General features: G+C 53.0%; 1 protein-coding gene across 2 annotated transcripts; it reads left to right on the top strand.

Annotated features, from left to right (window-relative positions):
* Positions 1–4,858: 4,858 nt before the first annotated feature.
* Positions 4,859–20,687, top strand: SLC16A1 (solute carrier family 16 member 1). 2 transcript variants are annotated; one of them, XM_082296314.1, is made up of 5 exons: positions 4,859–4,953; positions 13,631–13,888; positions 17,297–17,440; positions 17,886–18,749; positions 19,156–20,687. In XM_082296314.1, the coding sequence occupies exons 2-5, from the start codon at positions 13,672–13,674 to the stop codon at positions 19,431–19,433; spliced, it is 1,503 nt and encodes a 500-aa protein (XP_082152440.1). In that variant the 5' UTR covers positions 4,859–4,953; positions 13,631–13,671; the 3' UTR covers positions 19,434–20,687. The 2 variants fall into 2 exon arrangements, with proteins under 2 accessions (XP_082152440.1, XP_082152441.1); XM_082296315.1 differs by lacking the exon at positions 4,859–4,953 and adding an exon at positions 11,142–11,165.
* Positions 20,688–23,058: the final 2,371 nt, after the last annotated feature.

Here is a 23,058-nt window from a genome sequence, read left to right as displayed (position 1 = left end):
AACAGCAGGAATCGATGCCCCGGTGCTGTGGGAAACCCTATGTGACTGGGTGGTGGGACCAGCATGGCCAGGGACTGAGAGGCATCTTCACAAGTGTCAGGGTCAGCTGGTCGATCCTCTTGGCTCTCAGGCTGCCTGCAGTACTTTCCCTTCCTCTTCAGACCTGTGAGAGTGTCCCAAGCTCCCCTGAGATGATGCAGGACCAAAAATGTCAAGTACTACAGAGAGAAGCCTGGCTTTGTGCAAAATCCCAAGAAAACAGCTGCTATAGATGCTGCAAAGGAGGACCAGAACTGGAACACAGCCTGGAGCTCCAGCTCATCCCCATGGTGATACTATCCTGAGCTCACTGAAGGTAGCACCCTCCCAGAAGCAGCCCAGTCAACAAACCCATCAGCAGTGGAAACTGATCCTAAAGACACATTGTGCGGAGAGGGAGAGGTGCTGAAGCCTGTTTGGAGATCAAGAGACATGGCTAGGAATGCCACCAACCTCTTGACAGCCAGGGATCACACAAGGCAGGTTGAAACCAGGTGGAAACAGGCTCTCTGGGCAGGGATACAAGGGAGAATGAAATGCAGATGAGGTAGTGTTATTGACATATGAAGTTATTTGGTGCAGGCCATGGTTAAATTATTTGCAGAGCCCCCACCTTTTCCTCCCCACCCCAAGAACAGGAATAGAGTCATTAAAACAGCATGTTCTGGAACAGTGGAGATCCCGTGGGAGAGCTGGACACAGTGAGAAGTACACCCACCACCGTGGCCTGACCCCGTCCCCTTGCCTCTTGCCTCGGGGGTCCCCAGCTCTGCCAGAAAGCTTTAGGATAAAGATGATCCCAGCATCCGGTGTATGTAGCAGAACAGGATCTTGTGCTGGTCAGACTGGTTTGGGTGACCCTAGCTTGAAGACAACAACAGTGTGGCTGGGATGCAGTTGGGTGTTTGTGCAGCAGCATCACCTCTGTGTCTCCTTCAGCACGTGGTGATGCTCCATTCCAGTGGGCTGCCACTCCCTGGGGTGAGATTCACCCACCAAGCCCCTTGTGCCAGAGGAAACACCAGCCCCTTCCCTGGCCTGCATGGAGGCACTGGCAGCACTGGCTATAGACCCTAAAGGATGAGTTAGTTACCTGCTTGAGTGGAGGACTGGCGCTGCCAAGACGTGCTTGTCAAGCAGCCAGCACTTGGGAAACGAGGAAGAAGAACTTGGAAAGAACAAGACACTGCACTGCGAACATATGGGATAGCAATCTGCTGAGAAGGACAGCAGCCCACACACTCCTTGGAGAGAGAGAGAGACCCTCATGAGTGAGTCCTCACAGAGCATTGAATTAGTATTGGAAAGGACATTGAGCAGCCTCACTTTCCTCTGGGCCCAGGAATGGAGAGGCAGGAGGAACAGAGATACTATTTCTTGCACCAAGTAAGTTCCTTGGCAAAAGGTGACATGCTAGTGCAGGCTGCAGCATGAGGGCCCCATGGAACAGAACCAGGGAGCTCTTATGCCAGAGGATGAGGAAGAGGCACAGTGCAAGGGAAAAGGGAGGACTACAGCAATGGTGACATCTCAGCTTTTGCCATGTGGTCTCCACCTGGTCAAGGATCCCTTATTTCTAGGCAAGCTCTCCAGGGAGAGGATGCTTATCCTGGCAGCAAAGAGCAGGAGTGGCAGCTGCTGGGATGCAGCTGGAGCCAGCACAGCCTTCTCTTTCTTAGGTAGGATGCAGCAAAGCCAGGTCAAAGCAAATGCAGCAGGCAAAGCTCTCTGCAGGACACAGTTACCCTCTTCCCATCTGGAACAGCAGGACCAGCTGACTTGCTGCCACTTGCCTCCGACTGCCACCACCCCACACCCATCCTCCTCACTCCCTTTCCCCTGGAGCTCACAGGGAGGTGGCAGTCCCTTTTGGTCAGGGCTCTTGAGATAGAATACGGGAGATTATCCTCTTTCTGCTGGCCTCACATCATCTCATGACCCAAATCACTGTCTCACCACTCACTGGTCACACTGTGCCCCAACAGCCGATTTTGACAAGGAATTATCTCCACTGCCACTAGGTAACAAGTATTGGGCTCTTCACGCTGACAAATGCAGGTCTCTCTGACATGGCCACAAGTGTCAGGATCCAAGGGGGATCTTTGGGGAGACACAACCTTGTTAAGTGCTGGTCTGTATCCCTGGGGGACGTGTGTGTGAGCCCGACACAGGCGGCAACAGAGCAGCAATGGGAGCCCAGACAGGTAAAACGTGTTGACCTAAATGAACATAAAAATGAACACAACCACAGAGGTCTTCCATGGCGTTAGTGGCTATTTTGAACATCTTAGCATGCCCTTTCTTTCTAAGGTAGATTATTTTCTAAACAAAGACAGAGGCCATTACAGCAATACACCCCTGAACAATGTCGTGCCTGTATCATCCATGGAGGAGAACTTGCACATTCCACGAGGACAGTGATCCGATGCCTTCTCTTCCCCATTCATTGTCACGGGGTAAACTCAGAGCCAGGAAGCTTAGCGGAAGTGAAATGTGAATCCAAAAGTTCAGAAAACCCTTTTCCAAAGCCTCGTCAGGAAACTAGGATGGATATCTCAATAGAACAGACTTTCCCAAGAGATTTCCAGTAATTCCTGGATTTGGACTCATGTTACTTCTCTTATCAAGCAGGACATGCGTATTCATGACAGATGAGGACTAGACTTTTACGTCTGCTAGAGACATTAATTCCAAGAGAAATCAGAGCTAATGATTATGCTTTGAGATTACTAGAGGTCCTTGGTGTTTACAGTGGAACACAGAAAACCTGAATTTGTATTGCTCTGCTGAGGTCTCTCTCACATTCTGGAAATGAAATGGTTTAGCTGTCCCGGATGTTGAACTTGATTAGTGTCCACAACAAATGCAGTCAGAAGCAGGACTGCAAGGCTGCTTAGCGTTGCTTTTCAAGGACAGCTTTGTTGCCCAATATCCTGAAACAATATCCTGTTTTCCTCACAAGAAAAAAATTCCTAATGGGATTAATATTAAATCCGTCTTTTAAAGAAGACAAAAATGCAGCAGCACAGAGCAGGAAGGACTCTTTCCCATTTTCAGTAAGATGGAGAAGCAGCAGGAACAGCAGGAACAGGAACAGCAGAGATGTCCTGCAGCTTCTCACCTGCCCTTCCAGCCCATCACTGCTCTGGCAGCTCCGTGGTCACTTGAGCTCTGCCATCCCTGGCCTCCTGTTTTGCGCATTGCTCTAAAACCCACACAGTGGGGCATTGCACATCAGTGCCAGATGAAGGACATGCTCTCTGGCTTCATCCATCCCAGCAGCACTGGGTCTTCTCAAATAAAACTGGGAGACCATGTCCCAGCTGGGATCCCCCACAGCACTTCCCACTGCTTGTCCCCAGCGGAGTGGAGCACTTGAGCCTAGGTAGGATCTTAAAGAACAGCAGAGCCAAGTGGCTCTGTATGATCCAAAATCGCCCCTTTGAGTTGTTATTTACCTTGTTGTCTAAGCAAAACAGAGCACAGGCCTCTCCCTGCTCAGTCACACAGGAACAGATGGATCAAGGGATCCTCCCACCCACTCACTCTTTGGGTTACGGTGTCTCACCTCAGAAGTGGGTGAAAGAGTTGGTTGTAGTCCCCGGCCTTTTATTGAGTGCACCTGGTCCATTCAGTGCCTCAACACGCTCAGAGCACACCCGTGACCATGCTTGCTGTGATGGAGGAGCAGTGGTTCCTTTGATATGGAAGCGCTTGCACTTCCCCACAGCTGCTCCGTCTCCATCTATGGAGTATCACTGTTTATTCCCTTCTTTCCCTTCCTTGGCTCACAGTTGAACTACACCACTCTTCTTTTGTCGGTAAAACAAATTAGAGCATCAGACATGTGACCCAGAAGTCAAGTAGCATCATTAGGCTTTGGGAGACGGCAGCGTAACAGTCCCTTTTGTGCAGGACTTGGGACCCGCGGGGAGTGAAGAACACGGGATGCAGAGCTGCCATAGGCTGGTTTTCATCCAGAGGTGAGGAGCTCTGCTTGGGATAGGAGCATGCTACCAGCAAGGTAGCACATGCTGAGGTGTTGGGTACGCAGAGCCTGGGACTGTTTTATCCTGCAGAACCAAATTCTGAGTGGAATGGTGAAGGCATCCAGCTTCTTCACATCCCTGGGCACAAAGGCCCAGCTGAAATAACTGTGATCCATCACAAATGTCCCCCCTGGCAGTCCTTACCTTCACGGGAGCACAGCTGCTAGCGCGGGCTGGCAACGCTCAGAAATGTTGTGGTGAACACAAAAGCACAGTCGTCAGGCAATGGATTTTATTTTTAATGGATTTTTAAGTGCTGATGGGTCTTAATATAGGCACTGTGCAGCATTCTGCACCTGAAGGGGTCCAGGACCCCCGGGGGCAGGGCCAGGTACGCCAGGAATGCGGCCAGGACTCCCAGGAGTGGGGGGTCAGGACCCCCCGGGAGCAAGGCTAGGAACCCCAAGAGTGGGGTCAGGACTCTCGGGAGCCTGTGCAGGACCCCCGGGAGGGATGAGGGCCCGGCAGTGAGCGGCAAGGGGACCTCCTGTTCCTGCCCAGCGAGTGGAACTCCTGCGCCGAGTCACTCCGCGGGACAAGTTCAGGGAAGTCCCGCGCTGCCGCTGCGCCGGGCAGTGTCATCCGGCCCGGCCTCCAGGCACACTCGGCCCCGAACCCCGTCCCGCCGCCGCCTGCAGGGGCCCACAGGGCACGGGGCGGTACGTGCCGGGGCGCACGGCCGAGCCCGCCCGCCGTGGGGCTCGCAGGGGCGGGCAGGGGTCGGGGGGGCCGGCGAGGCGCACGTGGCGCGGGGGGGGCGGTGCTCGGCCGGGCACGCCCCGCTCCCGCCCCCCCTCGCCCCTCCGCCCCTTATAGCGGCGGGGGCGGGGGCGGCCGCAGTCGGCGGTAGCGGCGGCACCAGCAGGTAGGGCCCGGGCGGCCCACGTGGCGCGACGGGACGGGCGGGCAGGCGAGCGAGCGAGCGAGCGGGGCCCTCCGGGTCAGGCCGCCGGCTCTGGGGGCCCCGTGCACTCCGGCGGCTCCGCGCTACCCGGGGCCGCCGCTCCCGGCCCGGCTTGGGGGTCCTGGAGCCGGTGATGGTCCTGGGCCGTTGCCGGGGCTGGGGGTCGCCCCGGTGGCTGGCCGCGTAGCCGGTACGTTCGGTGGCCGGTCGGTTCCATACCGGCATTTCTGGCTGGGTTGGAGCCGCCGCTTCGGTCTCCCCACGACCCCGAGCTGAGGGGGGAGCCATGTTTTCTTCCCGCTCTGGTATGGCCGCGTGGTGAGGATCCCACAGTAGCCTGCCCCGACCGCCTTCGTCCCTACTCTCACCGGCAGTAGCGCCTTGGGGTCGGGGTTTCCCCGGCTTCCTTCTCCTGGGGAACGGTGAGGATGGATGATGGTGACCTCGGGGAGCCCGGGTAGCCCAGCTGCTCCGGAGTGGGGGTTCCCTGTCCCGGGGGGCTCCTCGTTCTCTCGGCCCGGCCGCTCCCCCAGTGTATCTGTGGGCCGCCCCGGGCGATCCCCGCACCGTTTGAGGGTGCTCGATAAACGCTGGGGTGCACGGAAGAGGTGATTACTGTGTATGTTTGGCTCTTGATAGAGGCGAGGAGGGCCTGGGAGCTGTGTGGGAACCGTGTCCCGGGAGTGGGTCTGCGGTATTGGGGTGCACGGGGGTACCCCCCGTCCCCATGGGGAGTACTCTTGCAGCCCGCAGCACCTGGGTGAGCACTATATCGTGATGCCGCTCATACCGGCCTTCAGGTGATTCCTCTTGGTAGGTGCTCAGAGCTGGACCTCGGGCACTCGAGGATGCTCAGGTGGGTGAGTGACCCAAGTCCTTCAGCACCGTGATCCCCTGTTGGCTTTGCGGGATGGACTGCGGAACCGTGCTGTGGCACCAGGAAAGGCGCCTTTAACGCTTGTTTCTGCCTTGCTCAGAGAGGAGGTGGCAGTAAGGTCTTGATGGTGTCATACGTGTTTCGGGCGCGCACCCAGCCTCCAGTGTGTGAATCACTCAGCCGGCGAGGTGTTGCGGTGACCGGCAGCAGAAAGCTGGGACTGCTGGAGTACACTGGTGGCTGGTGGTAGCTCACACTCGCTGGGCAGCAAGGGGCTGTCAGAACGCTCCCAGAGCCAGCACCTACCTGCTCTGATCCTGGGGTCTGTTCTGGTTGAAGCCTGGTGGCCTTTGGCAGGTGTTTGCTGGCCCCAGGGTGAGATGCTCGGGGAGCTCAGTGGGGCTAGGCTCCAGACATGCTGCTGGGATGCTTCACCCAGGGTGGGTGTTGCAGGTCAGGCAGGAGTACTGCAGCTGAAGGGTGCACAAATGCATCATGGAGGAATGAACAACACTTGAGGGTTTGAAAGCTGATCCAGGCAAAGGGGACGGAGTGTGAACAGGAGGATCAGGATGAAATTGTGAATTGTATTTGCGGCAGAAGAGGTGGGATTTGTGTCCTGGAACAGTAAATGGCCTGAGTGCTCACACGTTGCCCTTTATGGATGGACCTTTTGCACCACGGTTACTCATGTTCTCCGGCTTTAAGTTTCTTCTGAGGAAAAAGGTGGGTTTTCTTAGTTCCAATCACAAGAAAACAGGTATAATAATTCTGGTTTTGTGCCTTTCTGTGAGTCTTAAGTCTTTTTGTGGTGCACAGGCATCCCATTTTCATGCTAAGCGAGGTCATTAAGTGCTGTTGGATTCTCCCTCGAGTCTTTGCACTGAAGTTTCCTTGGCTGTGTCTGGAAGGAAAGGAGCAGTGCTGAGAAACGGGCAGGAAACATGTTGCTGGCGTGTGCTGGGTGTAAAGAAACTCCCCAAGCCCCTGATGGTGCCTTTGTTGGGAAGGGACTTTTTTGGTCTTGGATGAATGGCTGGGGTGATAGACCTCCTAATTACAGACAAATCCTGCTAGTGTATGGCAAATCTCTCTGCCCCAAAGTCATGGGGCTGCCTGTGGCTGTCCTGGCCCCTTGGAAGGTGTGAAACATGGTTCCCTTCCATGAGGTGTTACCTGGAAAAAGTGTGAACGGTCGCATGTGCTTTCTCTTGACTCCTTTTTGGCACAGTTGGCCTGATTTATCTGGCAGCTAAGGTGGAAAATACCCAGTGACTTTCATGCTGTCCTTCTGTATCTCCTTTATGAGGAGTTGAAAAGCTGCACGTAGGCTTGGGAGGTGCATCTCATTAAGCCCTGTAGTGCAAATCTATTGTTGCGCTTTTATGGCTTTTCCTATTTCCTCCTCTGGAATCAGCCTATAACAGACTTAAGAAAGTGGGAGCCTCTCACCACTGGTATCGGTATGACTCACTTTCAGATGTGCCCTTAGAGCTTCTGCAGAGTAGTTGTTCTGTAGCCAAGGAAAATCCATGTGGGGCTGTAGTTAATTACAGAAACCACAATCTCTGGAGTGCTACTGGGCCCTCGGTGTGACTGCCTCTCCTGCCTCCATCCCAGTGCTGCCTTGGTCCTGGTTTGAGGGCTGGGTCCTCGATGTGAGTGTCCCACCTCCATCCCTGTGCTCCTGGGTCCTTGGTGTGACCTCCTCTCCCGCCTCCACCCTTGTGCTTTTGCGTCCTTGGTGTGCATGTCCCACCTCTATCCTGGTGCTTCCTCATCTGTGGTTTGAGGGCTTGAAGGTAGCAATAATGTGGCAGTGGCTGGGATCAAAATTCAGACTCCTGCTCTTAGGGAAGGGACAGCCAGTTCTGTTTGATGGTGATGACTGTGACTTTTTGGGATTTTGCAGCCCCTTGCTTTGCCAAGACGTGCGGAGCTGTCTCTGGCTGGTGTTGCGGGTGTCTAATGAAAGAATGCCGATGCTATTCCATACCACATTTTTCTCATTCTGAGGATTTCCGGGCGGGCACGGGGTGTCCTGGGAGCGTTCCTGAGCACTGCTGGTGCGGGGAGGATCAACTCTGTGTCCTGGCGTATGACTTGTGCTCAGGGTGGAACTGGGAAATGCTCTACAGGGGCTTGAGCACCCTCTGTCCCCTCCTGAGACTGAGGGGCTTGGCTGGCAGCTGGTGCTGCCAGGGAATCCCTTTCCATGGGGGTGGGGGAACAGTTAGAGAGGGGACTCTGGGTGCTGTGCTGGGGGCTGAAGCTGATGTGAGTCCAGTCTACGTGCAAGAGCTGCTTGATTCACGTAATGTTCTTGTAACTGGCCTGCAAACCCCTCTGGCTGCAGGGTTTTGGGTCAGAGGGCTGTAGAAGAGCCATGACCACAGACAGGCTCTGGTGTAGAAATAAGCCAGGCTTTCTCCCTTGGGCTTGTTGGTAGGTTGCTTAAGCTTGATTTCATGCTTTCTCGTATCAGTAAGATGCTTGTTCCTTACTGAGCACTGCTGATGCTAACAGTCAGGCACGGCAGCCCCAGATGGGAGCTTCTCTGGTGGATGCAAATAGCTGCTCATCTCTCTGGTTGGTTGGCTTCCCCCAAAGCTGCCAACAAACTATCCCAATTTCTCACTTTGCAGGGCAGCTTGCGGCCTTTTGTGCTCTGTGCCGTGCTGGGAGTGTTTTGGGGGCTGAGGGGCTGTGTCCACCAGCGAGACCAATTGTGACTGTCCGGGGAAAGCCTGTGGTCCTGCCTGGTGGGGTGAGCAGGATGATCTGTGCCTCTGCAGGTTGAGGCTCGTGCTGCCAGTGGGGGAGCTGGAGGAGGGCAGCTGCCAAGGCCGTGTCCCGTGGCGTCTGTCTGTCTGCGCGCTGGTGTTGGCTCACCGGGCCGGCAGACCAGGGCATGTCTGGGGGTGTGTTGGCCATCCCTGGTGGGAAGAAGCACTGAGTGGGCTGGGCTGCTTCTGGCCAAAACCTTGAGCTTGCCTGTGCGGGCTGCTGGCCTTGAGTGAGCCCTGCATGTGCTGCTGACCTTGGCTCACCCCAGCAGCAAAGGCTGGGGCTGAGCAGGGCCTCAATTGACTATTGTCCTGGTACAGAGCCCTTGGAAGCGCTTGGGAGTCACGTAGGCCATGTGCTGCCAGGTTAAACCCCTGCTGTGGGTGCCCGATGGAATTACAGCTCTGTGCATAATGCTCTAAACCCACTTAGAACTGGTTAAAGTGGTGTCTCAACTCCTGACAATCTCTATTTCCTCTTACTTCAGGCCAGAAAAAGGCCAAATTTGAAGCTATAGAGTGTTATTGGCTGTGAACAGCTGGTGATTGCCAGCCCCTTCGTTTCCCCAGCATGAGATCTCAGTTTCAGGGATCAGAAGGGATGTTGGGGGCCTGCCAGCTCACCATGTTGGGCAAATGTCCCATGGATGTTTATGGCCCTGTGCTGAGCACTGGAAGAGCCTCTTGTGGTGAGCTGGGCTTGGGAGGTTGTGCTGGGAGGGGTGGATGTGGCTAATCCTTGCTGGTTCTTTGGGCTGAGGCTGATGGGAACGGGCTCCTGGGGAGCAGCATCCCCCTTTCTGCTGCAGGCTTGAGGGAGGAGCCCTCTCAGGGAGTGCGATCTGTGCTGCTAGCAAGGAGCAGCTTTGTGCCCATCCTGCTTGGCCTAGGTGTTTCAGTGTTGGCAATCACAGGCCAAAGACTGGGTCCAGCTGATGAAGGCATGAGAGGCCTAAATGGCCGTTGGATAGCTGGGATATCCCTGGACGTCTTTTTGCCGTGGAGATCCTGCTCTGGACGTTGCTATGTCCACCTCAGAACCTGGGGGAGCACAGGAGGAACAGACAGCAGGAAGCAAAGACAGCAGGGCTGGGATGAGCCACTGTGGACTTCACACCTGCGAAGATGCCAGATGAACCTCTGCTGGCAGCAGCACAAGCTTGTGTGGACAGGCTGATGATGGGTTGTGGGAGAAAGATATGGGGCTCTCTGCCTGTCCTGCTCCATGGGAGCAAGAGTTGAGGCTCCTTGCCTGCCCTGCTCCAGCCCCCAGGCACTCTGAGATCCCTGCTCCGTGGGAAAGGCTTTGTGAGCTCAAAGGGCAGCAGATGCTGCTGAGTGTATGCCCAGAGTAGAGAAGCCTTGAGCTGGAGGGATGTGTGAGTAGAGGCAGGGGTGTGTTGTGCCTGGGGAGGGCATCTGTTTGGGTGGGGGGATGTCCCTCTTACTTTGACCCCAAAAAGGAGCGGTGTGAGCCACTTCTATGAAGTTTTGGCCCCAGAAATACTTTGGGGCATTTGCAGCGCTTTATAAATGTGAGCCTCTGTCTTTCTGTGCTGGAGTCCTGCCAGTCTGAGCTTTGAAAAGCGCAGCAATTTACTGCATTATGTAACTAAAAGTCTTGAAATCATACTGTTCCAGGCCCGGTTGGAGAAAGGATAACTGCTTGTGGGTGGGATCTGGGAGATGGAAGGGCTTTAGTCTCTTGTGGGATCTGTTTCAAGGTGATACCATCCTCATTGCCTTGATTCCTGCTCTCACTACTGCGGTGCAGAGGAGGGTGGCTGTAGGCTACTCATTCCTGCAGATTAGTCAGGACTTTTATGGGGAGCAGATGTGATACTCACAGTCATTACTTGGTTACATCAGTCTTAATTACTGCAAATATGGTTATTTTATTTCCTGATAGGGCGAACCGTAGCTGGCTGCCTGGCAGCTGTGAATTTGATTTCTAATCATGTCTTACATGTTGCAGCTCTTCCAAAACAGAGCTGAAAATGTCATAACTATGTATTTTGAGTGTCTTTTTTTTTTTTTTTTTTTTTTTAATTTACCTTTTTGCAAAAGAGGGAATCTTTCCAGTTGGGCTGGCTGCCTTACGCGTGCTTTATCTTTTTTCCTCACTTGTTTGAAACTACTTCTTTGTGGGGGCAAGGAGGAAATTGTCAAGAAACCTAATGTGGTTGAAGGATGGGCTTTCTAAAACTGGTCTTTCTTAATAAGGATTTTCAGTGAGTCAGGGAAAAGTGTTGTGGCATGCAGAACTCCTCGTCTAAACTCTCTGGCGTCAGACTTTGGGAATCTTTGGTCTCAAAACCTTGTTCAGCTCAAGGTTTTTCATTGTGCCGCAGCAATGCAAGAGAGGTCATGTCTAACCTGCCAGAAGCCTTTTATTTTACAGAGAGATGCCACCTCAGCACCTGCAGGAGGAGGAATGCTGCTTGTAGGGGAAGAAAAAATAAGTGAACCAAGCCACAGTCATTTTGGAGCAGTGGAAGAATTGAACCAGTGTATATGTCTCAGGAACAAAAGGGAAAAATCCCCAGTGTCTCATCAGAACCCCACCGCCTCAGCCTTTGCCTTGCATGGCTTTTATTGTCTGTAGTTTTAATTAGTGCTCACAAGTAGATTATATTCCTTGCTGGGAGTTTTTATAGCCAACACCTGGTAGTTTCAGCTTTCAAAAATGTTTTGGATAAATCAGTGTGGTTGGATGATACTTTAAGGTTCACTGAAGGGTGTGAAAGCTCAGTGTGACTCAAAGCAAGAGGTAGCTGAAACTCCAGCGTGCAGCTTGTGTGGGGAGGGGATGTTCAGCAATTCCCAGTGCTCATGGTGGGTGGGTGGGCTGCTCTGTGTTCCAAGACACTGGACTGCCATCGGGAGTCTCTGTGGAGCCTGGCACTTCTGTTGGTGGCTGCACATCCTGGGTGGGTCCCCACAGGTGTGTGTTGGCCTGGGGGTCTGCCTGCAGCTGGACACCATAGATATGGGCTCATCCTGGTGAGTCCCAGAGAGGAAATCAGAAAAAACGGGTTCTGGCTCCTGGGCATAGTTCAGCTGTGGACGTGCCAGGGGCAGCGTCTTGTCAATGATTCCTTTGTTGGAGTGGCGGGTGGCTTGGAGCTGCTCGTGATGGTCATGTGTTGCACTGGCCAGGATGCAGGAAAATACCCTGCCAGTGAAAAATCATTGTCTGGGTCAGGCTAAACCAGTCTTAGCAGCTTACAGAAACTGTCCTCCTGTGCCTTGCTTCCTCTCACCCTGTGTGGGTCTGGGGCATCACCTGAGCACAGCCAGGTGTCAGGTGGCTCTGGCAAACCTGGTGCTGTATCAGATAACTGCTGCCAGTACCTCCAGTGCCAGGTAGGAGCAGGATCTCCCCATGCCTCTGAGCCACCAGCTGCGCTTCATCTGAGACACTGGGATCCCAGCCTTGGATGTGCGCCCAAGTGACATGAAGTGAGTGAAAAGGCAGGATCCCATAGTTCTGTAGTGTGTGCTCTAGGGATGTGCCAGGTAGATGCTGGCATGTCAGCAGCCATGGATGAGATTGTAATTGCTGCGAGCTGGGGCGGATGTAGGCTATAAATAGGAGGCTGCACCTCTCTGAGCCAGCACCACACTGCTTTGAAGTTGTCCCCTCTGCCTGGTATGACCTCAGGAGCTCTGGAAAAGTCTCCCCTGCTCGAAGGTGGCTTTTTCTTCAAGTGCAAACCTGAGCAGCAGAGAGCTATGGAGTGAGAGGTGGACTCTGGTGAAGGAGCCTAATGTTGCCCCTTGGCTGGGGGTGTTTAATATGGGCAGGCAAGGTGAGGGTATCTCTGGCTGTGAGGCCAGGGAGGACTGCAGTGCATCAGAAAGTGCCTTCTAAAATCCCTGGGGGTGCACAGGAGTTCTGGAGCTGGTGGTGGATTTCTGTTGCTTTGGATGTTGTGAGCCTTGTTTGTGAGCAGCTGCCCTGGTTATGGTTCCTTGCTGGGATGGCTTGTGCTGCTCTCGGCTGCCTGGACCAGCCTTCATTTGGAGTAATGGCAGCTCTGGAGTGTGATCCAGCTGTGCTGCAGCATGGGCCCATGCATGAGCAGCCTGACCCTGACGGCCTCTGGATCGCTCCCCTGCTCAGCCTCTCTGAGGGGATTCCACACTTCAGCAAGCCTGAATGACATTTCCCTGTTTATTTTGCTTTCTAGTCACTTCTGGTTTTGAGCTTTTTAGGTGAATTGTTTTTATACTTGGGTGCTTTGTGAAACCTGCCATAGCCTGTTTGCTCAAGGAGGAGGATTTGGATGCAGTTGGGTCAGGAGGTGCCCTGCCAGGGCCAAACTGCCAGGGAACCAGGCTCTGCTGGGACTGCTCTGTGTGGATCCACCTCCCCCTTCCCTGGTGGCATATAGGAGCCTTCCTTAGTCACCTCTCAGACTAAGTTTAGCCACAGCCCCTGACCTTTAGGGGTGGTGGGTGTGCTGTGACACCCAACTGCCCTTTCTCAGCAGAAATAGGGGTGTCCTATTTGGCTCATGCATGGTGATTTACTTCTCAGTGTGTCTGTGTTTAATAACCTTGGTGTGCTGTTCCTGCTCCAGGTGGCCTGGGGCTTCCTGGGAGTTTGCAGTGCTGGGGTTGTGCTCCTGGAGATGCTGTGGGATCTCTGCCCATGCAGATGAGCCCTGGCTGCTGTCACAGACACTGCCTGCCCTTTCCAGCTTAGGGCAGGGTGTCATGTCTTAAATTTGTCGCTTACAAATGTGTGATGACTAGGGCTCTTAAAGGCCAACTGCAATCTGAGCATGTAGTTTGGGGTGGCCCAGTGTGCTGGTGATCCTAGGGTGCTTTCACCTCACAGATCAGCTTTCCTGAAGGTGGTGGGGGCACTGGTGCAGTGCCAGCCTTGCTAACAGAGCTTGAGCCATGCAGTTGTATGCCAGGAGCAGGGATTCTGCTTTCAGCTGATGCAACACTTTGTCCTTTGCAGGTCTTTGATCCCCAACGGAGTCATCGCCAACTTGATTGAAGATGCCACCGGCCATCGGAGGCCCTGTAGGATACACTCCTCCTGAAGGAGGATGGGGATGGGCTGTGGTCATCGGAGCCTTCATCTCCATTGGGTTTTCCTATGCCTTCCCCAAATCCATCACAGTGTTCTTCAAGGAGATTGAGGTCATCTTCAATGCGTCCAGCAGCAAAGTCTCCTGGATCTCCTCCATCATGCTGGCTGTTATGTATGCAGGAGGTAAGTGGGCTGGAGGCAGTGGTATATGTGTTCCTGTATCACAGCACAAGATGCAGCTCTCCTGCTGGGGCTGTGATTCCCACCTGGCTGTAGTGACAACAAACAAAACTTCGCTAAAAGTTGGAATTCTTTCCTTATGTGAGAGCAAAACCTCCTTTAATGAGTTTTCTTAAAGGAGGTTGCTCAAAAAGTTCCATTTAATGCCCAGAATGCAAAAACCAGGTTAATCTGTCCTCCTCCACAAAGCTGTAAAATCTTTCCGGGGAATTATGACTTGTGTAATTCTGCCCTTGTCCTTGTTACAGTGGGCTGTGGATGCTGTGTCTGCTCCCAGCACCCTCCTGAAGGTCGGGGAGCTGCTGTGCCACATGTAGCAGCCCTGCTCTTGGGGGCACTTTCTTTTGGATAAGACATTGATATTTTTAAATTTTTTTTTTTTTTTTCAATTCAGGGAGCAGTGGGTGTATCTAGGGATCTGTCTCCAGTTTCTTGTCAGCTCAGTTGTGTTTGGAGTGCACTGAAGCCTCGTGCTGCATGTTACTCCTTGCTGGTGCCAAGCAGTGCCACAGGCAGCTTGTGCTGTTTGAGGATGGCAGTGTGCACTGGAAGTACAGAGACATGAGCAGAATAAGGCAAACCCACCTAAGCTAGAACAGTTTCCCCCTCCTGTCCTTCAGAAGCTGCCTTTTGAAGGCTTTTAATTCCCAAGCTGGGTGCTTTATGCATGTTTTTAATGGGTGAGGAGCACATAGAGCATGGTCTCCAGACCCTGGGGTCTTGTATGTGCCTGCAAACACAGCGTTGTGCTGGGCTGAAAGAAACACTTTGAGCCTGCTGTTGTGGCCACTTCAGAGGCAAATGGGAGCTTGTCCTGCTGCCAGTCCCCAGCTGGCAAGCTGCCCACAGCCTTGTTGCATTTGTGCATCCAAAGGAGCTGACGTCAGCTCCCGGCTGAGCACGAGGCTTTTCCTTTGCAGGGAACAGGCTCTGCTTTGTCCTCGCTCAGCTACCGAAGCGACCAGCACATTTCCCTGCTCCAATGTTGTAACAAGCTTGTAAACCGTGTAACTGCCTTAATGAGACCCAATCTGGGCCATTCCTCCTCTCTTGATAGCTCAGAGCTGGTTCCTCTGGGGGCACTGTCTGGAGCTGCCTGGCAGCAGGGATAAGAACTCCCTCTTCCAGTCCTGGAGTTGTGGTTCTCCCCATGTCCCCCTCCCTCCATGCTGATACTGTCTCTCCTGCTTCCACTGAGCTGTTGCCATTAAATCCCAGCAGCTGCTGATTTTGAACCACTTGCCTGTATGCTGGTGGCAGGGATGCAGAGAGTACCCTAGATTGACCTGGGTGCATTTTTTTCCCCCAGAGGGTGGTCAGGTACTGAACAGGCTTCCCAGAGCAGTGGTCACAGCCCCAAGGCTGCCAGAGCTCCAGGAGCATTTTGGACAGTGCTCTCAGGCAGAGGGTGGGATTGTTGGGGTTGTCCTGTGCAGAGCCAGGAGTTGGACTCGATCCTTGAGGATCACTTCCATCTCAGGATTTTCTGTTATTCATCCCCCAGCTGCTGGAGCACAGGAATTGCTGCTGCCCCACTCATTCCCTCCTGAAACCAGACCCTTTACAGAGTTTGAATTGCACTGGAGCAGTCTCAGTGTGCATCCCATTTTCCCTGTCTCCTAGGACACCTCGTTTTTTGGAGGCCAAAAAAGTAGTTCATACTCTGGAAGAACGTTCTGGGCTGATGGAATCTCACAGAGCTGCGGCAGTTCCTGTCCTGGGCAGGGCTAGGTGTGATGAAGCAGCACACACCCTACAGCTGCCCTGTGCAGTCACCATCAGGATGCATGGATGTCATGGTGTCAAATGCCCCTTTGTCAGCTCCATGTGGGGATTAGATTCCATTACTTATATTTTTTTGGCAATCAAGTTACATCATGTAATGTTTAGTCCAAAATGCTTCATGTGAATATAGAAAATAGGAGTGGGTGTGGATTATTTTCCTTAAAAAAAAAAAAAAAAAGGTGGGGGGGAAATTGCCCCAGGGTACCTGGCACTGCCCAGCTGGGTGGCTTCCTGCCCATTGCCCTTCGGAGCCTGCTGCTCCCAGGTGGACTTCCCAGAGGAAAGGCAGTGGTTGCCTTTAGACTCTGTTCAGGGGTATCACATTTGCTGAGTTCAAGGTCCAGGTTTTGCAAAGTGCTGAGTGCTCTGTGGGGAAGTCTGTGGGACTTGTGATGTGGCAGCTCCCGGCTGCTGCTGCTGCTGCTGCTGCCTCTCAGAGGACCAGGGCCATGGCCCATTCCTGGTGGCATTGAGTTAGAGCCTCTGGTAGCACTCTAGATGCAGGGAGCAGAATGCTGTGGGGCTGGGGGCAGCCTCTGCAGCGCCAAGTCTCCTGTAACCTGCTCCAGGCTTTGTTTAAACTGGGCAAAAAGGTCAAGTACCATCCGAGGACCCATGAATAACATGTTGACAACCTCTGTCTGTTAATAGCAAAGCAAGGTCTGTTAATATTCAATGGATGTTCATTCAGTGTATTTAAATATGTTTTAGTGTCTGTAGAGCATGCTTGGCAGTATCTAATCACTGTTTGCTTTGGATTAAAGCTCCTGATAGTGAAGCACTTAAATGGACAATTGGGCCCTGTCTGCCTTAGGGGTGGCAGTGAAAACAGAAGCACCCCTTCTCCTGGGGCAGTGCTGCTTCTCCCCAAGCCCTGGGGAGCTTCATCTGCACCCAGAGAAGATGTTTCCTCACAGCTTTGTCCAGTCTTAATAAGAAACCTCTGGCAAGAGATGTGCACTTGCTTTGTTGCTGGGATCCCAGCCCATGGTGGGTGGGTGGCTGCAAGTAGGGCAGAGTACAGCATGGGGCAGGTGGCTTCAGCCTGTCCCAAAGCCCTGTCTCTGGGGGCAGCTGGTGCCTAGGCAGCTCCAAGGCAACTTGCTCAGAGAAGTCAAGGCTTTCTGCGCTCCAACAATTCTCTCTCTCTTATGGTTAGTTTAGATTAGGTAGTAGGAAGAAAATCTTCCCTGAGGGTGATGAGGCCCTGGCACAGAGAAGCCTAAAGAAGCTGTGGCTGCCCCATCCCTGGAAATGTTCAAAGCTGGACTGGATGGGGCTTGGAGCAACCTGTTCTAGTGGAAAGTGTCCCTGCCAATGGCAGGGAGTTGGAACAAGATGATCTTTAAGGTCTGTTCCAACCCAAACCACTCTGTGACTCTCTTATCTCCATCTGCCTCTGAACCTCCTGCCCTTTCCCCTTCCCTCATTCCCTCACTGGGAGAAGCATCACCATGTGAAAGCTGGAATCCTCTGGCAGTAAAGCTGCAGTGTGCTTGTGCATGTGTGTTCTGTCTCTCATGCAAAGATAACTCCTCTCTGTATGCATCTCCTTTGTTTGCCCAGGTCCCATCAGCAGCATCCTGGTGAACAAGTACGGCAGCCGGCCCATCATGATCGCAGGCGGCTGCCTCTCCGGCTGTGGGCTGATCGCAGCCTCCTTCTGCAACACAGTGGAGGAGCTCTACTTCTGTGTTGGGGTCATAGGGGGTAAGTGATAGCTCTACCCTAGTGGGGCAGTGGAAGGAGCAACTTCAACCCAGTAATTAGTAGTTGATGTGTCTGAATTTGCATAAAATCTGGTTCTTGTCAGTGCCTGGGTGCCTTTTCTGTAGCTGGCAGCAGGGGCTGACTCCTGCTCATGCAGCTGGGAAGTGGGTGGTGAGGTGTTGGAATGGACTGTCTGGGGCACTGGTCCCACCCTGGAAGTGTTCAAAAAGCATGTGGATGTCACACTTGGGGACATGGGTTAATGGTGGACCCGGCAGTGCTGAGGGAATGGTTGGACCCCATGATCTTGGAGGGCTTTCCAACCTAAATGATTCCATGATTCCAAATTGGAAATGGAGCTGTGAACCCCGCTTGTCCCACCAGCCCTTCTGCCAGGTGCTGCTGGGGGTGTCCAAGCCCTGAGCCCCTTATTTCTCTCCTGCAGGCCTCGGACTTGCCTTCAACTTGAATCCTGCCTTAACCATGATCGGCAAATACTTCTTCAAGAAGCGTCCACTGGCCAATGGGCTGGCGATGGCAGGCAGTCCTGTCTTCCTCTCTACCCTGGCACCCATCAACCAGCTCTTCTTCGGCATATTTGGCTGGCGTGGCAGCTTCCTCATCCTGGGTGGCCTCCTGCTGAACTGCTGTGTGGCTGGATCCCTGATGCGGCCCATAGGTCCCAAGCCGGATCAGCTGAAGAAAGAGGCCAATAAAGAAGTGCAGCAGGAGGCTGGGAAGGCAGGAAAAAAGGATGATGGTGACACCAGCACGGACCTCATTGATGGAAAGGCCAAGAAACAGAAGAGCTCATTCTTCCAGACAATCAACAAATTCTTGGACCTGTCTCTATTCACACACAGGGGCTTCCTGCTCTATCTATCAGGCAATGTAATCATGTTCTTCGGGTTGTTCGCTCCCTTGGTCTTCCTCAGCAATTATGCAAAGAGCAAGAAGATTGCTAGTGAGTCTGCAGCCTTCCTGCTCTCCATACTGGCCTTTGTGGACATGGTGGCCAGACCTTCCATGGGACTGGTGGCAAATACCAAGTGGATCAGACCCCGCATCCAGTATTTCTTCGCCATCTCTGTGATTTACAATGGGGTTTGCCACCTCTTGGCCCCGATGTCCACCACCTATGCTGGCTTCTGCATTTATGCTGGCTTCTTTGGCTTTGCCTTTGGCTGGCTGAGCTCCATCCTGTTTGAGACCCTGATGGACCTGGTGGGAGCTCAGCGGTTCTCCAGTGCTGTTGGCCTGGTGACCATCGTGGAATGCTGCCCTGTGCTTCTGGGACCCCCTATGCTAGGTAGGGTGTGCTGTGCCTGGAGAACTCACTTGAGGACATGGTTTTAATGGGGTGGTGCTCAGTTGGTGATTGGACTTGATGATCTTAAAGGTCTTTCTCAACCTTAACGATTCTATGATTCTTTTACTCAGGCTGTCCTATCTGGACTTGCTAAGTGGTGGTGGATTCCCTTGAGCCATGGGCAGCCCTTGGCACTGGGGCAGCAGTCAGGAGACCACCCCAGTATCTGAGGAAGTGGGGTCTGAACCCCTGGCACAGGGTGGGGAGAGCAAGGGATAAAGGAATGTGGGACAGGTCCTTGCCTGAAGGTGAGGGTGATGGGCTTGGGCTGCTCTTGAGAACATCTCCGTGACCTGGAGCTGCTCTGGGGGCATCTTGCTAAATTGTCCCCTCTCTTGTCTCTTAGGGAAGCTCAATGACATGTATGGTGACTACAAGTACACCTACTGGGCCTGCGGGGTTGTCCTGATCATCTCCGGGATCTACCTCTTCATCGGGATGGGCATCAACTATCGCCTGGTAGCAAAGGAGCAAAAGGCAGAGGAAAAGGCGAAGAACGAAGGGAAGGAGGAGGAGACCAACATTGACGAGGCTGAGAAGCAGAAAGAGGCAAACAATGACGTGGCACCCTCATCTCAGAAGAGTGTGGAGGATGGTGTCAAAGAGGAGGAGAGCCGCATGTGAGGGACCGGTCTTAATCCCGGAGTGTTGGGGAAGCGCTGCTGCCCTGGTGCGGCGGCCAGGGCAGAGCTCTGCTGGCGCTGGGTGGCTGTGAGAAGTGTTTAAACCGGGTGTTCATTTTTAAACAGGCTCTGAATTGTCTTTCCATCTGTGTTCAACAAAGGTAACAGGACTATACGTGCAGTATCCTCATGTGTCCAGCGGCAGGGGGGCTTTTATAGTCTGGCTTTTTAACAGTAACATGAATGTACTAATATGTGCCTTACAGTCTCCATATCTAGTTGAATCTGGATGAGCCTTAACTCTAAACTGTGCTTTAGCTCTGTATTCTGCTTGGGGTTGGGGGGTGGGGGGATATGTGTGTGTTTTGGGGAGTTTTGTTTTTAAAAAGCCATAAAAAGCAGGATACTGGATTTGTTGAAGCATGATGGGCTTCAGGGCCAGCCCTGGATGAATACTGCTTCACACGCTTCTTACTGCAGGCCCTCTGTTTGGGGGGGAGGGGGGAGATGCAGGCACGGGGCAAGGTGCTCCTCAACCCCTGTGCCCAATGCCTCCTGGCTCTGTAGGTGGTCTTTAGGTATGTTTTGAAAACACTTTAGCTACTGTAGTTCTTTAAAATCCCTGGTTTTGTAGCTGTTCTCTCATGGGATATTCAGGTTAAAGAAAGACAGCTGCAGTTCTTGTTGTGCAGTGTCACCCACTCCAGGGCCATGGCAGCCCTGCTTGCCCAAGCCTTCCTTGGGGAGTGTTGGGGTCCCCCCTGCCTCCCCACTCTGCCTCAGTAGTGCCTATTCTCAGCCCAGTGCTGGGTGATGTGAAATGGGCTCTGGTTGGGGTGCTGGTATTGATGCTGCTGTTGGCCGTGCTACCCCATCCTGCCTGTGGGGCGGGTTTCCACTGGAGCCCCATCCAGCCAAGTGTTTTGGGTGCCTGCCCTGGGCAGAGTGGTGAAGTGGGTGGAGATGGTACATCCCTGAGACTTTTTCTGCTTTTGCTCTTTTATCTGTTAGAGAAACCTCTTTTACTTGCTTCTGTTCAACTGAGATCTTAAGGCGGTGGATGCTGAACCTCTCACATCTAGGACACGTAAAGGGGAGGAAAGTATTTGTATGTATTTATTTTTTATTTTTAGTGTTGGAAAATATCTCAATGTATGTGGAGCAGGTTAATGGCTCTCAAGTTCTAGTAAATGTTGATCAGAATTCATGTTAAGAGGCTGAGTTTTTTCAAATAAACTTGTTTTTTTACAATTTACCCATCAAATGTTGAACTTCTTTCTTAGAAGTGTGATTTCTGTATGCCAGATCACATAGATTTAGGGTCAATTTTGGGGAGAGGGTGAGTGGGCCTGTGGCAGGGCCTGGCTCCACTTGCTGCTCCAGCACCCTGTGGAAGCTGGACACGTACTGAGAGGGTAAGATGCCCCTTTTCAGCTGGAAGAGGAGGCTTTGGTTAGCAGCTGGGATGGCTACAGCATAGTGGTGCACTCTGGTTTTAGAACCTGTAAAAATCCTTGAGCACTCCCTTGATTGTGAAGTGGAGGGACATGCATTTAAAAGTCTTGAGTGATGTGCAGATGCTCTTGCTGTTTCTTTGTGCTGTTTCCTTCTGAGCTGAGTGAGACCACACCTGTGTGGGGCTAAAACTAAATGAGGAGTTAAATGAAGGTGGTCTTGAGGGAGTTGTGGCAGGTTCAGGGCCTGCATTGCAGCTACTCTCTTTGCTCTCCCTTGTCTGCAAGGCCCCTTTTGCCTTTTTTTAGCCTAAATATCTCATAAAGCAGCCTGGATTGTTGTTTGTTTGTTTGTTTGTTTTTAAATACTGTAGATTATAAAGCCAGGGGAGTATTTTGTACAAGAGGATGTTGTAGTTACTGAGCTGTGATATTGTAAAGCCGGGTAATTGTATTTTCATAGTTGGGGTGTCTAGTGGACCGCAGGGATGGGCTCATGTGACAATAACCCACCCCTGGGAAGCTGCCCCTGTTATCTGAGTTTTTGTAGGTACAGACAAGCTCCCCTCTGTGTGTGGGGTGGTCTCTGGTGGGACTCAGTCAGACAGGGCTGCAGGAGGGCCTGGGCTCTCCTGCCATACCAAGCACTGGTGATGCCTGTTGAGAGGAGCACTTGTCCTCCGCAATGAAGGATGTGCTCAGCCCTTCTCTGCTGGTCTCCACCACTTGTGGGCATTGGGGATCCTGTCTGGGCTGTGTCCACAGCTAACATGGGTGTTCCTGTAGTCAGTGCCACTGGGAGAGGCTCACACAGCTAGGGCAGGGAGCCAACCCTGCTTCTAAGGAAAAAAGTGTATAATTAATTTCCTGCTGCTTGGATGTGGCTGGCTGGGAACACTTCAGTAGTAAATCCTGGTTGTTCTCTACCAGTGACCTGCATGCCCCATCTGGAGCTGGGTGTCATCCCTGTCCTGGCTCCAGGATCACCTGTGGAACTTTTTCCTAGGATCCAGTGCTGTGGAAAGGCAGGTGAGGGAGGAAGGTGTCTGTTGGACTGGGAGGAGAAAATTTTGCCCTGTTTTAGGCTACGAACTATTAAGTGCCCTGATTACGGTAGAGCACAGGCCTTGCTGTGGCAGGCAGGGGCACCCCCTCCAGGGCATGGACTCTGCCCTGGGCCAGCCTCTCCCACCAGGCAGGGGCTGTCCCTTTGCCTGTTCCTGGCTCAGCTCTGTATTTAGTCAAGTTATTTCTCCAAGCAAAGTTATCTGCAGTGCTGGGAAGTACATGAGCCGGGCTCCCAGAGCCTCTGACATTGTTACATACCTGTAAAACAGGAGCTAAAATTAAGCACAGGGCTCCAAAAAAAGCAGATGGGAGCCCTGGCTTTACCCATGGTGATGGGTGAGTGGGCAGTGGATGCTCAAACCAGCCGTTGTTGTCCAGGGATGCTCTGCAGGCTGAAACCATGGCACTGCCTAACTGGATGAGATGAAGATCTGCTTGGATGATCCTTTTGTAAAGGCCCACATGGGAACATACATGCTTCTCTGCTCCCCAGGCCAGGAGCTGGGAGCAGTGGGAGTACTGCTGGCCAGATTCCCCCCCAGTCTTCCACGGGTTTCCTCTATGCACCTGGCCACATTGCCTTCCTTCCTCCCGAGGTAGCAAAATAAAATTCTCTTCATAGCGGGCAGAATTGAGGAAATACTTGGGAGCTAATTCCCCTGCAGTTTGTTTTCTCAGACATCTGAGGTTGCTGGCCAGAAATGCTCAGCAGCAGCCGGGGGGGGTTTGGGGGCTCCCAGAGGAGTAGAGGGCTGCTCCAGCTGCTGGCTGCCGGTAGCAGCCCGGCCTGTTGGCGGGAGCTGGGATGAGGCAGGCAGATCCCAGCTCTCTTCCCTCCTTTCCTTTCTTCCCTCTGTTAGGGAATTTGGGGGCAGTTCACCGGGTGAGCCCTCTGGATACAGTGGTTATGGGCTGGGAACTGGTTATGGACCTCTGCTGTGGTGTTGGGACATCTTCCATCCCCTCCCTGGGGTTGCCCAAATGCCCCCCAACCCCACAGGTACCTTAAGCCCATTTTCTCAGGTCTGTGGGTGCCTGTGGGTGGTACTGTGAGAGGCCAGGCCTCCCCAAAGCCCTTCACCCACAGATGTTCCCAGCCTCCTG

The sequence above is a fragment of the Coloeus monedula genome (genome assembly GCF_965178545.1).
Source record: "Coloeus monedula genome assembly, chromosome: 23".
NCBI classification, from domain to species: Eukaryota; Metazoa; Chordata; class Aves; order Passeriformes; family Corvidae; genus Coloeus; species Coloeus monedula.
This window is presented reverse-complemented; position numbering and strand designations above follow the sequence as displayed.